At 44.7% G+C, this 16,020-nt stretch overlaps 1 protein-coding gene across 4 annotated transcripts in view; it reads right to left on the bottom strand.

Moving 5' to 3' along the window:
• Positions 1 to 91: 91 nt before the first annotated feature.
• The window catches only part of CP (ceruloplasmin), a 28,743-nt gene continuing 12,814 nt past the window's right edge, over positions 92 to 16,020 (bottom strand). The window contains exons 8-19 of one of the 4 annotated variants that reach the window (XM_081910823.1): positions 14,579 to 14,719; positions 14,232 to 14,443; positions 12,834 to 12,984; positions 11,187 to 11,399; positions 9,671 to 9,878; positions 7,937 to 8,076; positions 7,336 to 7,464; positions 5,909 to 6,015; positions 4,461 to 4,680; positions 3,341 to 3,480; positions 1,826 to 2,008; positions 92 to 337 (exon numbers count right to left, since the gene is read on the bottom strand). In XM_081910823.1, coding sequence (XP_081766949.1) covers positions 1,841 to 2,008; positions 3,341 to 3,480; positions 4,461 to 4,680; positions 5,909 to 6,015; positions 7,336 to 7,464; positions 7,937 to 8,076; positions 9,671 to 9,878; positions 11,187 to 11,399; positions 12,834 to 12,984; positions 14,232 to 14,443; positions 14,579 to 14,719 — 1,829 coding nt within the window. In that variant the 3' untranslated portion in view covers positions 92 to 337; positions 1,826 to 1,840. Of the gene's footprint in view, positions 352 to 795; positions 1,181 to 1,825; positions 2,009 to 3,340; positions 3,481 to 4,460; positions 4,681 to 5,908; positions 6,016 to 7,335; positions 7,465 to 7,936; positions 8,077 to 9,670; positions 9,879 to 11,186; positions 11,400 to 12,833; positions 12,985 to 14,231; positions 14,444 to 14,578; positions 14,720 to 16,020 lie in introns of those variants that run through there. The other 3 variants (XM_081910821.1, XM_081910820.1, XM_081910822.1) reach the window with 3 other exon arrangements.

The following is a 16,020-nucleotide window of genomic DNA, read 5'->3' as shown; positions in this document are numbered from 1 at the left end:
TTTATGATGCTAAACACAGGTGTTGTAAGTGAGCTAGACATACACTATGTGGAGAAAGTTGGGCTAAATGTCAGTACATTCCAAGGATAGCTTTACTGTGAATATAATTCAGTTTTATTCTTCTCCTTATAATCACCTGTGTCAGATGGGGTGTCCAACAAACCAAACAGCTGAAAATCTCATGTGAATAATAATAATATTATCTGCACCAAAAGCCATGGATACAAGTGACAGCAAGTTCTTGGATTTCCTTTTGGATCTGTAGTAGCCTGTTTGTTCAAGCAGCTTCTGTAACAGGACTTCACTGAAATCAGATGCTGGGGCTGTTCTTATAATCCTATCACGGATTTTCTGCACAAACAATAACACATGCTATTTATATCTGCCTTGAGTTTCTCCCTGTTGCCTATTTACAACTGTCTGGAAGTACCAAAAAATACTAAGATTTATAAATTTGTAAAGGTAAAGGGACCCCTGACCATTAGGTCCAGTCACGGACGACTCTGGGGTTGCGGCACTTATCTTGCTTTACTGGCCGAGGGAGCCGGTGTACAGCTTCCGGGTCATGTGGCCAGCATGACTAAGCTGCTTCTGGTGAACCAGAGCGGCACCTATTTATCTACTTGCACTTGAAATGCATGCTGTCTAATAACAGCGGGGTGAGTGAGATGTACACGTCAACAGAAGTGAGATTCAAAATGACAGAGTGAATATAGCTTGGATTTTGTCCACCCCACCCACCCCCCCTAAGGCTGGCAACACACACTATTCATAGAAAGAAGAACCGGAACAGTCTTGAGTAGATTGGCTGTCTTTTATTTAGTGTGTGCGTTGCTTAAATGTTGTTGCTGGCAGTTCCCCCTACCACGGTTTCATTTATAGCGGGAGGCAGTAGAAGACAGAAGTGCCTGGCGTGCTCTGGTCCATGGGGTCACGAAGAGTCAGACACGACTAAACAACAATAAACATAGCACAGTGGAAGAGATTAGCAGGTGAATCCCTTCCTGGTGTGGAAATAAGCAATAGAAAAATAGGCTCAGGGGATGTTAAAAGTCCAGGGGTAGGAACTTGAGTGGCGGATGGAAGCAGCAGCACTAGGTGGAATCATAGAAATGCTACACAAAATAACAGAATCATGGAGGTGAGGTAGAGGGTGGGATCCTTGCTGCTGGACTTATTTCTGAAAAGAGAGGAAGTAAGGCCACTTGAAGAATTCAACAGTTGGGTATATGTGGTCGCTGTTAATGGGCAGGGAGCAGATCTTAAGCTTCATCTGCTGTAGGTTGATATTCTTAGTTTGCCTATTGTTATCCTTGGCTCCATCTTTCATGATCTATCCTGCCTTACTTACCCAATGTTCTCAGCTGCCACTGAGTCAGCCTCAATTGTGCAGGCGGCAGCAGATAACATCAGTTAGCTCTTCTGATGTGGGGAGCAGCACAAGATTGCTGTAGCTCAGGGATGTGGAATCTTTCTAGGCTGACGGTTTCATTTCCCCACGCTTCACGCAGTGGCGTAGCGTGGGTTATCAGCACCCGGGGCAAGGCAAGTAATTTGCGCCCCCTAACCCGTGGATTTCCCTAACCCCCAGATGTTGCGCCCGGTGCAGCCGGCCCCCCCTGCACCCCCCACGCTACGCCACTGGCTTCATGGGCTAAGTTTTGACGGATTACGATGGTGTCGGGTGAACTTCTGTTTTGCCCTGAGGCCTTCAAAAGAGCCCCTTTCCCAAATTCTATTTTGCACACCCTTTCAGCCTCCTTCCCATTTCTTAAATATCCCCAGTTAGTGGTAGGCCTTGCAAGTGCAACGTATTTCCTCAAACACAATTGGTGACTGCTTACCTTTGCTCTGGGAGCACAGTGTAGGTGGTCTCCATGCCAGCATGGATGTGGTCGGTCACATGACAGTGCAATAACCAAGTCCCAGGATACTTGGGCCTCATTTCAACAGTTTGAAAAGTCCCAGGAAACAGATCAAAGACATCGGCCCGGTAGGTTCTGGTGTTCTTTTAGGGCAAGCACAAAAAAACAACCACCTTACATCAGTAAACATTTTTGCAGCGTCTTTGAAGTAATTAATTGGAAGACATAAAATAAAATGAGTTAACAATATTGTGGCAGAACTTTGAATGTATTTGTACTGGAAACTTATACAATTGGAAGAAAAATGCAGGCAACTTAATTTTTTTAAAAGTAAGTAAGAGCCATCTGTGCCTACTTCCCCTTTATTGCATGAGGGAGAAATTGGTTTCAGTTTATAACTCTTTGAAATTTGCACTTTTCTGAATTTTGCAATGCAGTTTTTTACCCAAGGAATGTGTGCAAATATGTGTCTATTAGGGTAAAGTGTGCATTAAAATGCATATACTGGTGAAAATAACAAGCAGAAATGCATTATATTATGGGGAATTGTTTTGTAAAAATGTGTATATTAGGCAACATTGCATACAAAAAGGAGAAATTTGCATTAAATACAAATTTTCATGAGGATAATAATTATTATAATGTTACTATTTATACCCCAATCATCTGACTGGGTTACCCCGCCATTTCAACATATTGATGCCTAAATGTGAAGAACTAAACTTAACAATGTAAACGGAGAGAAACAAAAAACAACAGATTTGCCCACCCCTCATTTTATGTATTAGAAATAGCAACTTCGCCCAATCCGGTCCTGCTACTACCACCAGTTAAAACCAAAATCTGAAAAAACAGTGTGAGTTGTGGCAGTGGGGTAGCTGTTAGGACACTGGGCAGTGGAGTTGGGGACTGTAGCTCTTTCCTATCGTTGCTTTCTTAAAAAGTTGCCTTACCATTGAATTAGGATAGAAATTGCTGGTCTGTAATTCTTTCCAGACCTGCCAGCTTGGAGACATATAGGATGTTAAAGTAACTTACTGTAATCACAAAGTGCACATTTAGAACTTCCCCTGCAAAAAAATCCTGAAAACTATAGTTTCCCCCTCACAGAGCTTCAATTTCAAGCGTTGTTAATGAACTACAGTTTCCAGAATTCTTTGAAGGAAGAATGAATCTCTGAAGGAAGTCATGTGCTTTAAACGCCTGCTGTGGATCTGCCCAAACCCACTCTTACCCTATTCCCAAACAAACTACCAATGTGCCCTTGTTGTTTGCCACCAATAACATTACATCAGGTAGAAGATGGGAGGCAGTATTGTCAGCTGAAAGCTGTGCCGGTCAGAATAGAAAACACTGGGACAGTTGAGCATAAAGCAGGTTTGTATATTTGGTTGACTAAGAGCATTCTCCAAAAAACGCATTATCATTCCTCCAACATTAAGTTTAAAATTAAAGGCAGGAACCAATCATCTTACCTTATAGTCGAAGCTGTGGCCGTGGAAATGTGCTGTGTGCATATCCACTTCGTTCCCCATCCCCATTAAGTACCAGCTGACTTTGTCTCCAACGTGCATTGTAAGGCCATGCAAGTTTCCAAACACCTTTCCGTTAATGGCTAATAATAATAATAATAATAATAATTTATTATTTATACCCCGCCCATCTGGCTGGGTTTCCCCAGCCACTCTGGGCAGCTTCCAACAAAACACTAAAATACAATAACCCATTAATCATTAAAAGCTTCTCTAAACAGGGCTGCCTTTAGATGTCTTCTAAAAGTTTGGTAATTATTTTTCTCTGACATCTGGTGGGAGGGCGTTCCTCAGGGCGGGTGCCACTACCCAGAAGGCCCTCTGCCTGGTTTCCTGTAACTTGGCTTCTCGCAGCGAGGGAACCGCCAGAAGGCCCTCAGCGCTGGACCTCATTGTCCGGGCAGAACAATGGAGGTGGAGACGCTCCTTCAGGTATACTGGACCAAGACCGTTTAGGGCTTTAAAGGTCAGCACCAACACTTTGCATTGTGCTCAGAAATGTGCTCTTTCAAGACCGGTGTTATATGGTCTCGGTGGCCGCTCCCAGTCACCAGTCTAGCTGCCACATTCTGGATTAGTTGTAGTTTCCAGGTCACCTTCAAATGTAGCCCCACATAGAGCACATTGCAGTGGTCCAAGCGAGAGATAACCAGAGCATGTACCACTCTGGCGAGACAGTCCACGGGCAGGTAGGGTCTCAGCCTGCGTACCAGATGGAGCTGATAAACACCTGCCCTGGACACAGGCAAAGGAAAGAGAAGTTTATCATGAAGGCAAAAACTCTTTGATGGAACATGTGACTTTCAATACAATGAAGCCAATGGTAGGGCCGGTCCTCAAATACGCTCTGCCTATTGAATTACAGGAGGCCAACTGTGAAGGAAACCAAGCGAGCAGGATGTTTGGAGCCCACCTTCCAAAAGAGAAAAGGACCCAAGAGCTGCAATACAACCCTATGCCATACAGTTTGGCATGTATGTGGCAAATGTAATGATCACAGAATGTCTGATTAATGACTGGCAATTGTGGGTGTTGGAAATACCCCATCGCCATAGAAACGTACCGTGCATCTTATTGCTTTCGATAAACTCCTCGTCTTCTTTGTTCACGCCTTCTGGGTTGACAGCGTAAGTGTTGATATTTTCATCTAGGTACCAAGACAGGTTTTCGTCAAACACCAAAAAAAGAACATTAAATTGTATCGGCTGTGCAGATGTGGAAAGTAAGGGCACATGCTCCCTGCGACAGACTAGCAGTGTCCCGATTAATCCACTGTAGAGGTCCTGAAAGCAAAAAAAAAAAAAAAAAGAATATAATTACCTATCGCCATTACTAAAATAATGGAGATGGGGAAATAGCAACTGATGAAATATTGGCCCATATCGAGTGCTTGGGATTAAGTCTAAGCTTCTGAAAGGCTGGCCAAGGGGCTGCTGGATCCTGCAGATGCCCTTCACAGATGGAGACCTCTGGAAGTCTCCTTCTAGAGGCCTCCTACTTGCAGCAATGGGAAGCTCTGCTGCTACCACTCCTTAGCCATTGGTGCTGCAGTGGCAGTAAGGCACGGGAAAATCAGGTGTGGCAGGGACAGATTGAGGGAGACCTTGGATCTAAAGCCGTCCTATTTCCCAGATAAGGGCAAGAAATAATAATAAGCCAGTCCTGGAACTGCCATAGTTATTTCCCCTTCCACTGAAACCAACGACAAGAAAAATAAAATCTGGAAAACAAGTACATAAAAGGAAAGGGGAATCTGCCCCACAACCTTCTAACCCTGGTTGGTGTGGGCCTGGCAAGGCTTCAGAAATGGTAGCTCCACCACCATGACTCCGTATTTTTCTGGCCTATGTCACTATGCATTTAAAAGGTTAGATCCAGTTTTAAGTTAATCCCATTTAGGTCCCATTGAGATCAATAAGATTTAAATCACGACTAAATTTACAGATGGGTTTAAATGGGACCTAAGTGTGACTAACCTAGTCTGGATCCAACCCCTTCTATACACATCCATTATAGATGAAAGTTGGCTTGCCACTTCCAAATGGATTCTGACTCTACGTTTTCCTCCCCGCCGCCCTTTAAAGCTCTGCTTCCAGAAGAGTTTGAAGAAGAGGAGTTTGGACTTGATATCCCGCTTTATCACTACCCAAAGGAGTCTCAAAGCAGCTCACAATCTCTTTTCCCTTCCTCCCCCACAACAAACACTCTGTGAGGTGAGTGGGGCTGAGAGACTTCAAAGACGTGTGACTAGCCCAAGGTCACCCAGCAGCTGCATGTGGAGGAGCAGGGAATCGAACCCGGTTCACCAGATTACGAGTCTACCGCTCTTAACCACTACACCACACTACACCCAGATTACATGAGGCCAATCTCCTTGTCTCCATCAAGATTTCAACAAAGTCAGATGACTTGTTGTTTAGTAAGGAATGAAGCCAATGTAGGGAGGCTGGTGAAGAAGTGTTCTGTGCCCAGGTAAGGGAACAGATTTGGTAACAGCCATTAAAAACACACCTTAACTTTATCCACAGCTGAGTAATATGCCCAAGGGATACAGTCAGAATCCCCTTCAGCAGGACCAGATCTCCTTGGTATTTTCCAGACATACTCTCTGACTGCACCTGCATGAAACAGATATTTAAAATTGATAAAATCATGCTTAGCATGGAGTAATAATAATAATAATTTATTATTTATACCCCGCCCATCTGGCTGCATCCCCCCAGCTACTCTGGGTGACTTCCAACAAAATATTAAATACAATAGTCTGTTAAACATTAAAAGCTTCCCTAAACAGGGCTGCCTTCAGATGTCTTCCAAAAGTCTGGTAGTTGTTCTTCTCTTTGACATCTGGTGAGAGGGTGTTCCACAGGGCGGGTGACAATACCGAGAATGTTAAGTTGTGGGTGAACATATCAGACGACACAGCGATTCTTCAAACAGCTCTTGTTTATTCACAGGCCAGGACAGAACTGAACTGAAGGGTTCAGTCAGCCTGCTTATATAGAGCTCCAGTACAATGTAACTGTAACAATTTTCTAAAACTATCCAGTCACTGAACGTCACTTTCGATCCCTTATTTGCATAACTATCTACAGTATCCCGCTGCTGGCCCAGGGTGAGAACTTCAGTACATAACAGAGAAGGCCCTCTGTCTGGTTCCCTGTAACCTCACTTCTCACAGGGAGGGAACCACCAGAAGGCCCTCGGCGCTGGACCTCAGTGTCCAGTGAACGATGGGGGTGGAGAAAGGGGAACAGAGGAAACCTTTTTCTCACTCTCTCATAACACTAAAACTCATGGGCATTCAATGAAGCTGCCCCTCTGACCACATTGGCAGGGAAGCCCTGACAGCAAGGAGACCCCAATGCACCCATCCAAGTGGATAGAAGCTACCACTGATGGTATCCCTGCTGGCAGGTGACAGTCAGAAAGCCCCGAAAAGCAGCATTTCATGGGCATGACTGGATCCTGTGCTGACTCTGTTCCCACCATGTGACAAGAATGCGCCTCCTCTAGGCCTGTGTAATGCAGTAGCCTGGTGTAGCACGGGGATATTTTTTCTGCTCTCCACCTTCTGCCCTGGCTGGTGTGAGCAGTTGGGCTGTGGACGCAGAACTGCCTGCCCTGGTGGCCAGGGTAAAGGTCAATCCCTGCCACTGGTGGCCTAGGGTTAGGATTGTGTCCTATGATGAGAGAACCCAGATAGGCATTCTTGGTGGTTACACGCCCTTCCCCTTCAGATTCACCAACACTAAATTGTATCATTTTCGAACGTTTTTGCAAAAAACTGAACAGGAGGAATTAAGTCCTTGTGAGTTTACACCAGCTCCACATTCTCTGCTTCTTCTGTCCTTTTGTTATTATCCCCATTCTACAGACCTTGAGGCAAGGAAAACAAGATTTTAAAAAGTGAGAGAAATAACAAATGGGACTATTACCTGAACTGGTTTCGGCTGCGTCCGCAAAGTCAGTTTTCACTCCTTGTGCATGAATAGAATAAGGTCTGGAGGCCATGTTTTTAAAAATAATTGTGATTTTATCCCCAACATTTGCAACAAGTAGTGGACCTTGGAAAGATTAAAAACAAATATGTTCTCTAAGACACAGCATTAAAGGAAATTCCAAAGTGCTTTGGAAAACAAAACTGCAAAGACTGATCAGTGCAAAGGAAACCTACAGGCACTTAAGGATCAAATTACGGTAAATTGCTAGGGCTCTTAAGCACTTAACAGTGTACTTAAATTCAATTGACTTGAATTATATGTAAACGGGTTTAATTTTCTCTGGATTAAATCCAGTGTTAAGTCTTAAACTTTATCTACAAGTCATTGATCTGGTTCAAGCATAATGCTAACCCACAGTTTAATGCAGTGGTGGGGAACCTGTGGCCCTGCAGATGCAGCCCATCAAAAAAAGTGCTAATTGTGACGTACAGAAGCTGCTGCCTCCTTTCATCCTTACTTGAGACCCACACGGCAAAATTCAGTTCATGCCAATATAAGGTTCAATAACTGTTCTTTCAATTTATAAAGCCAGTACCTAGAATTCCCAGGTGCTCTTTTTCTTCCTTCCTTTCTTTGGCGGTGCTGAATGATTTGTCAGTATATTCTCGATAAACAACCTTCTTGTATTTTGACCCAATGAAATTATCGTTTTTATTTAAGAATGAATTCCCTGGGCTGAAGGGAGGGAAAGTAAAGGATACATTTGAATATAAGTACCACTAAAGTTAAGAGGCACTGGTCAAAAACTCCAGGTATCATTTACGTAACTGCAAATGTGAAATTGTGTTTTACACAAACACATAGACCATCCACTTTCCATCTTCCAACCAGGTAGGCAAAAGGCATTATCAGAGTTCAAGGACAAATTTCAGTCAGGCAAAAACGCTAAAGGAAAGTGCAAATTCCTGAGGACTAGATAGACAGGCTTTGAATGGCATCTTTGGTCACCGGGCCTAAGATTCCCCACCCTTGAGTTAAAGGAAGGAGCTAATGGGATGCCATTCTGCTTATGGCTTGTTGACATCTCCATGTTATGGTTAGGAAAGTCACACACAGTGTGACTGTGTGTGAGGGGTCTTGCCCCATCTACATTGGGGGCTGGCTCCATCCACTGCTGGAAAGTGGGCTGGGACAGCTTTCCACTATGCCTGCAAACAAGACTGAAGCTCAGGTGCTCCACGTCTGACTTTCCAAAGGACCTGTCTACCCGAGAGGTCCCATTCTTGGCCTCCAGCAGGCCTACCTGACCTGTTAAATTGCAGCCACACTATCTCAGTAAGTCATGTCGGAAAAGTCCATAGCTATTCTGGAGCAATAATCCCCCTGCCTGTGATGAGAGTTTAACCAGAGACTGGTAGAGATAAGTGCCTGCAGCCCCATGCTTAAAAGCAAGGGTTGTGTTGCATGAGTCATTTCATGTCTTGCCAGGTTTAGCAGATCTTACAGCTCCAACCACTTCTGACCACTGGTCATGTACCTGAGTTGTATCCAGTTGGAGAAGGCTGCTTTACAGAATGGCAGACCTTATCAGCAAAACAGTGGGTGGAAACTTAAATAGAGGAAACTTAAAATCCTGTTGCATCTTAAGTGCTTTGGTATTGTAAGACCCTAGGTCTTGAGTCAACAGTGCCCTTTACTACACTCTGCGAATGTGGCTTTGTGTTAATCAAAGGGTTTGTCTGTCCTCGGAGATGATATGGAGATGTTTTGTGCCAGTCCTAAATATTTTTCGCACTCTGCACAAAAAAGAAACTCATCCCTTGTGCATTCATAAAATAATCCACAAAGGGAAGCTGGAAGCAGGGAAAAAGTGCTCCCTATGAAATCTGCTGCATGAAATGCATAATAGTAGCATCAGCAACACAAGTAGGTACCACTGTGGTGGGAAGGTAAACAGCATTTCCTTGCGCTTTAGTATCACCACTAGTGATACTAGACACCACCTAATTATTGTTTGCCATGTATTCATTACATTTTACATTTAAATATGGGAGAGAAGTATTGTTTTATTTTTCCCACCATTCCTCCAAAGAGCTTAAGGATAGCTATGCGGTCCCCTGCCCCACCCTTGTACATTTAATTCTCACAACAAATTTGTGAGGTAGGTTAGGCTAATAGCTGGTGACTAGGCTGGTGAGGATTTTGACTTGGGTCTCACCGAGCCTAGTCCAACCACTTGGGATCCATGCCTGCTACAAAAGAATGAAAAGGGAAAGTGAGCGTTCTCAGTTATGCTTTTCTAGGAATTTATTGTTTGCTCTGGCCTTACCTTTCATCATGGAAGTGATGCCTCTCTTGCTCCCAGGTCCTGCTGGGGGAATAGTCCCATTCTATTTCTACTGCTGCAATGTAATAGGTCTTTTCATGGGTATATACCTCATTATCCTCTGGTGATGAAGCACACTTCCTCACTTCATAGTTTTGTCTCATACCCCCTGTGAAATGATCTGTAGTCATGCAGGCCACTTCAAATACCCCTGGAGAAACAAAGAGAGGAAGCAAACAAATGAATCCAAACCAAGCACACCTAGGAAATATGATGGCCGGGCCTGCGTTACAGGAACTAAAATAATGGAGGAGCCTTGTTAGGCTACGTACACATCAAGCATTTGAAAAAGCAAAGGATTCTGGAAACCCTTCAGAGCTACAGTCCCTAACACCCTTAGCAAACTATAGTCTCTTGCAGCAAAAACCACAAAGTGTATTGTGGAGTCTTAAAGACTAAAACACTTATTATGGTATCAGCTTTCCTGAAGTGGGTGTCAGCTCACTTCTTCAAATGAATGAAGTTTTATCCTGAGCTGCAGAGATGTGTAATATATAAATTGGTCAAAATGAAGAAGCAGGTCAAGTGGAATATTTTTCAATGTAACACATTGAGGATTCAGAGACAAGTATAATTTTTTTAAAATAAATAAATAAATAAACCAGCTATCTTTTTGTCCCAAGCAAAGGGCAGGAGTCAGCAAACTTTTTCAGCAGGGGGCCAGTCCACTGTCCCTCAGACCTTGTGGGGGACCAGACTATATTTTGAAAGGGGGGGAAATGAACAAATTCCTATGCCCCACAAATAATCCAGAGATGCATTTTAAATAAAAGGATACATTCCACTCATGTAAAAACACACTGATTCCCAGACCGTTTGTGGGCTGGATTTAGAAGGTGATTGGGCTGGATGCGGCCCCCGGGCCTTAGTTTGCCTACCCATGGGTCACACTCAACAGAAAAGAGAAGGACCAGAATACTATTTACTCATTATGCAATTGAAGGTTCTCAAGAGAAGGATACAAGAGAGAAAAACCAACTCCAAACATGCTCCACTAATTCTTAGCATTTCCAACAGGAGTGCACATTAGACCACCTCCTAGACTTGAGCTAGAGCAGGGCTTTTCCAAGCTTTTTACACATATGGCCAACTTGAGAAGGCTGAAAATTACCAAGGCCTGCCAGTCACAAAATGGTGGTGCAGGGGTAGAGCCAACCACAAAACAGTGTTAGATGGAGGCAGAGTTTTGCATAATTAGGTAGCAGTTACTGGTATATCTAACCTCGCTTTGGAAATTGCTCAACTTTGCCACAGAAATTTCATTGGGGTGAGAATTCCATAATTAAGTTTTCTTCAAACTAAGTACAGGACTAAGGAGAGATGATGACTCGGTTTCCCCCTTTTAGAAATAATTTGCTGGTCCAGAGACTGTAGACTGAGAAGTTCATTTAAACAAAAGGTATGGCTGGGATGTCTAGGCAAGAGTTTAAAATTAGTAAGTACAATTGTTGTTATTCACCTTCTGAGTCAAGCTTCATAAGAGCTGTGAGAGAGCTATGTGGAAAGAGATTAGCTGTATCCTTTCTTCCTCCTTTAGTCAAAAAGGTATTTCCTGAAAAATGTATTCCATGAATGTCAACCTCTGAACCCAAGCCAATCAAATGCCACGAAACGGTGTCTCCACTACACATCTCAAGGCCTTCCTGGCTTCCATACATGTATCCATTTAAGGCTGCAAAAGAAGGGTGCAAATTGATGCTTAAACACATTCCGCGTCAAAATCCCACAACTAACATAATAAAGTTCAATAGCAAAAAGGAAAGATGCATATTATGTGCTTACAGTTTTTTGCAAATTAAACAAGCCATCATCTTCCATCTATTTGAAATGTTTAATAACACATGTAGTCCAATCCTATGTATCTTTATTCAGACATAAATTTCACCCTTACATCTAATTAAACATGCATCTATACACATATTTGCTGTCTTATCTGGATTCTGCTCCAAGTCACACAGGAGTGAACTGTAGAATCTTAGGATTGGATTCAGTTAAGTCCTACTCAAACTCACTGGAATTAATTAATCTAATAAAGTAAGGAAAGCCAGTTGGATCAGGTCAATTGCCCATCTGGTCCAGCATCATGTTCCACAGTGGCCACAGGAAACCCATAAGCAGGATCCGACCACAGTAGCATTCTTCCTTCCTGGGGTTTCCAGCAACTAGTATTCAGAAGTGTGGCTTCCTCTGACTGCAGCCATCATAGCTAGTATTCACTGAAAGCTCTCTGCTCTGTGAATTTGCCTAATCCTCTGTTAAAGCCATCCAAGTTGGTGACCATCGCTGCTCCCTCTGGGAGTGTGTGCCATAGTTTATGTGCTGCATGAATAATTATTTCACGTAACAGTGGCTTCTTGATTGAAAGCACCCCAAGTCTGTTTCTCCTATTGCCCAAGGAACGAGAGAACAATAGACTGCAATCTCATTCCCCGTTACTCGTTGAGAAACACAGAGCGATTCTAACTATAGAAATTCTAACGAAGCTCCTTTCAGGAGGAATTCGACCCCACACTTTTGCTGGTTAAGTTCCTGGTGGCTGCATCATGTGACTGAGCATAAGGAAGTTTTGAATAGGCGTCAGTCTCTCCTTGTTCTGGGCATGCCTCCCAGAATGCACATTTTGGGGGCTTGCAGCTATGTAAGTTCCAATGGCTTACGTTCTATGGGCTGATCCCCAGACGCAGGGCTGGGCCGCAGCTGCCTTGGGTGGCAGAACCTCAGTGGGGAACAGCCCCAGCCACCACTACTGGAGAAACAAGGAGAAGGGGCTGCAGCATTGGCTTCTGGGTTCTGGCGGGATCTTGCCAGAAACTGGAACCCATCGCCACATCTCATGGGGGGAGGGGGCACTGTCAGAACCTGGAAACTGTACAACCCCAGTTAGTGAGGTGGGCGGTGGCAGCAGCTGGGGAAGGCGGCACTTTACCATTTTGCCTCAGGCGGCAAAATGGGACATGCCGCCCGTGCCCATCTGAGCCAGGGTGAGGGACCTTCCCCAGAGACCTTCTCTGAATAAGTGTTTGTTTGGGGAGGTGATTGGGTGGGGAGATGGGGTAAAGATTTTGCCTTCATCGTTTCCATAAACAAAACCAAACGGTAAACTTACAATGCATCTTGTTGGATTCCTGGAAATCTTCATCCTCCTTATTAATCTGCGTAGGATTTCCTACAGATAGCGCAATATTGTCATCCAGATACCAGCTCAGATTCTCATCGAATACTGTGGCGAGGAGGAAAAACTCCTTGTCTACATTTTTCTGTGGAAAAGAGCAAGTGTAAAAGTGTGGAGGTGGGGACACATATGGGAAAAGGCTATTAAACTGGCTGGGGGCTAGCTACAGTGGTACCTCGGGTTAAGAACTTAATTCGTTCCAGAGGTCCGTTCTTAACCTGAAGCACCACTTTAGCTAATGGGGCCTCCTGCTGCCGCTGTGCCACCGGAGCATGATTTCTGTTCTCATCCTGAAGCAAAGTTCTTAACCCGAGGTACTATTTCTGGGTTAGCGGAGTCTGTAACCTGAAGCGTCTGTAACCCGAGGTACCACTGTATCTGTAAAACAATGTGCAATTCCTTATCCATCCTATGCTGCTGGAGATTAGAAAGTCAGGGCTCACCCACACTTCTGCTTGCCGCCTTCCCTCAGGAAAACTCACTGTTTACCGCTGAACTGGAGCAAACATCAACCGAGTCTTCTATGTAAAGGAGACAACTCCTAGGGGCTGAGGTCTCTTTGGCCCCCCCAATAAAATATTAGAGGAGGCAGATGCCCCTAAGTTGACGAGCATTGTCATTCAAATGGTGTGTGTGTGTCACATCTTGTGATCTATTGGGGAGGGGGCTTATCTGGGAGCCCCCAATATTTTATCTAAGTTGGCACCCCTGATGTTTGCTCCAACTTAGCACTAAAAAAAAAAAAAAGGTTTTCTGGAGGATAGCAGTAGGCAAAGGCCATAGCTGTCAACGTTTCCCTTTTTTAAAGGGAAATTCCCTTATTCCGAATAGGATTCCTTGCAAGAAAAGGGAAAAGTTGACAGATATAGCAAAGGCAATGAGTCAATGTGGTGCCCACAGGCACCAGTGTGCCCCCAGTACGGCAGCCAAGAAAAATCTCAGTAAGTATCTTCTCAAAAATCAATAAATCCTTGCTCACCTCCTTTTTTCAGTGACTCAGTCTCTACTACATTGAACGCATCCCCTTAAAAATGACCACACCTCATTCAATACCAGAATTTGACACTTACCCTCTCTTCTGCTCCTCTGTTCAGAACAGAAGCACTTCTATCTGTGAGGGTGGATAGTGGTGGCTGATGTAGGTGCCGTTGGGGTGGGGAGAGGTACACCCACACCATTTTGTCTTTAAGATGTGGCAGCCATTATGCTATGCCTCTGAAGCAGCCATTTTGTGACCAACACTCACCAGAGTTTCTCAAAGTCCCTGATGTGCGGCTGGCATCAAAAAGCTCAGTGACGCAAATAGGAGAATTTCAATTCTTCCTGCATTACCTGTTTCCCTGAAGGAAGCAGTGATCCTTTTCTGCACACCAAGAATGGGCCCACTAGGCCAGAGCTGGTGTCCTTGATTGAATCCGATGCTGAATAATAAATCCAAGTAAGGCAATCTGGATCGTCCGGAGTAGGACCCACAGTTTCAGGAACCTCCCACTCATAAGTGAATTTCTCTCCAGGATTCACATGCGAAGATGGGCTTGCAGGTCCTACATGAAGTTCATCATCAAGAAAGAAATGCCCCTAAGTAATTGTATCATGGGAAGCATGTTAAGAAAGTTGGTTTACCTCCTCCAATGGATGCAACGCGAGATTTACATCATTCCCTTAACATAAATACTCACCTCCAGAGATGGTGTTGTAGAAGGCACCCTCATTGTCTTTGTTGTAGCTCAGCCCATGCGGCTGAATGCTGAAAGGGTGCGTTGCCCTGTTTAGAAACGTCACCTGGATGGTCTCACCAACTTCTGCCCTCATGACAGGTCCTAGTTAAAAAATCACACAAACCCAACAACACAAATTAAAACTATAATATCTTAATCACGGTTGCAGCTCAAACACACTTGCCTCTCAGCAGAAGCACTTGAATAAGGTGTGGTACAAAGCTTGTATGGAGATGTGGCTTAGGAAGGGTCCCAAGCGTCAGCTGGCAAGCCGCTCTCATGACCCCCCATGGAAACATCTTGGTGGGAGTGGTCAGACGGGAAGAAAGAGGTCAAGGAACTGCAGGAATCTGACCCATGGGAGGAGCCCAATGGAGTGGGAGGTGATCAACACTGGTGGAGGACTCTGGCCCCAGGGAGAGGTCCAGCAGATCGGGAGGTGGTGACCTAGACCCGGGAGAAGGGCAAAATGGGTTGTCAGGAGAATGGCCTGCCTCAATGTCATTGGATGGGGTATCCCAGCCAGTCAATGTGCTGCCCCTGGCAGTGCCCTCTGGCAACATAGATCTACTGTCCTCAGGGGAGGCGCGGAGGGATAAACCTGACCGTGAGTCAGCCCTATCGTCTCTACCGCCATCACCCAAAATGCAGAAGTGACTGTACTGGTGTGAACAGACTCCACATGCCCAGCCTACTTGCTTTCCCAGGGTGGAAAAACACCATAGATAAGTGAGAACTTAGATCGTTTTTTAAAAAGGAAAAAAAATCCTGTGGGAAATGTCATTTTAAATGATTCCTGCTCTCTGGCACCATCTGGTGTTACATGTTTAAAATACATTCAATTTGTTGTTTCTTTACTAATGTAGCTGAGTCCCCAGTTTTGAGTCTTCATACCTCAACCACATGAATGAAGGTGCCCACCCTGCTCTTCGAAGGGAATGCTCAGGTAAAGAGTAAAGGGACCCCTGACCATTAGATCCAGTCGTGGCCGACTCTGGGGTTGCGGCACTCATCTCGCTTTATTGGCCGAGGGAGCCGGCGTACAGTTTCTGGGTCATGTGGCCAGCATGACTAAGCCGCTTCTGGCGAACCAGAGCAGTGCACGGAAACCCCGTTTACCTTCCCGCCGGAGCGGTACCTATTTATCTACTTGCACTTTGACATGCTTTCAAACTGCTAGGTTGGCAAGAGCAGGGACTGAGCAACGGGAGCTCACCTCATCGCGGGGATTCGAACCGCCGACCTTCTGATCGGCAAGCCCTAGGCTCAGTGGTTTAACCCACAGCACCACCCGTGAGAATGTGTCAAATGTTGTGTCAATGTCTTTTTTCTGCCTATCTGCCATGCTTCCTGACTTTGTAACCAGTAACCCTACTTATGTTTGGGTGCTGTAGAGAATTTTG

Source organism: Podarcis melisellensis, assembly GCF_964234715.1.
Source record: "Podarcis melisellensis genome assembly, chromosome: 5".
Classification (NCBI taxonomy): Eukaryota; Metazoa; Chordata; class Lepidosauria; order Squamata; family Lacertidae; genus Podarcis; species Podarcis melisellensis.
Note: the sequence above shows the minus strand (reverse complement) of the source record. Positions and strands in the feature narration are given on the sequence as shown.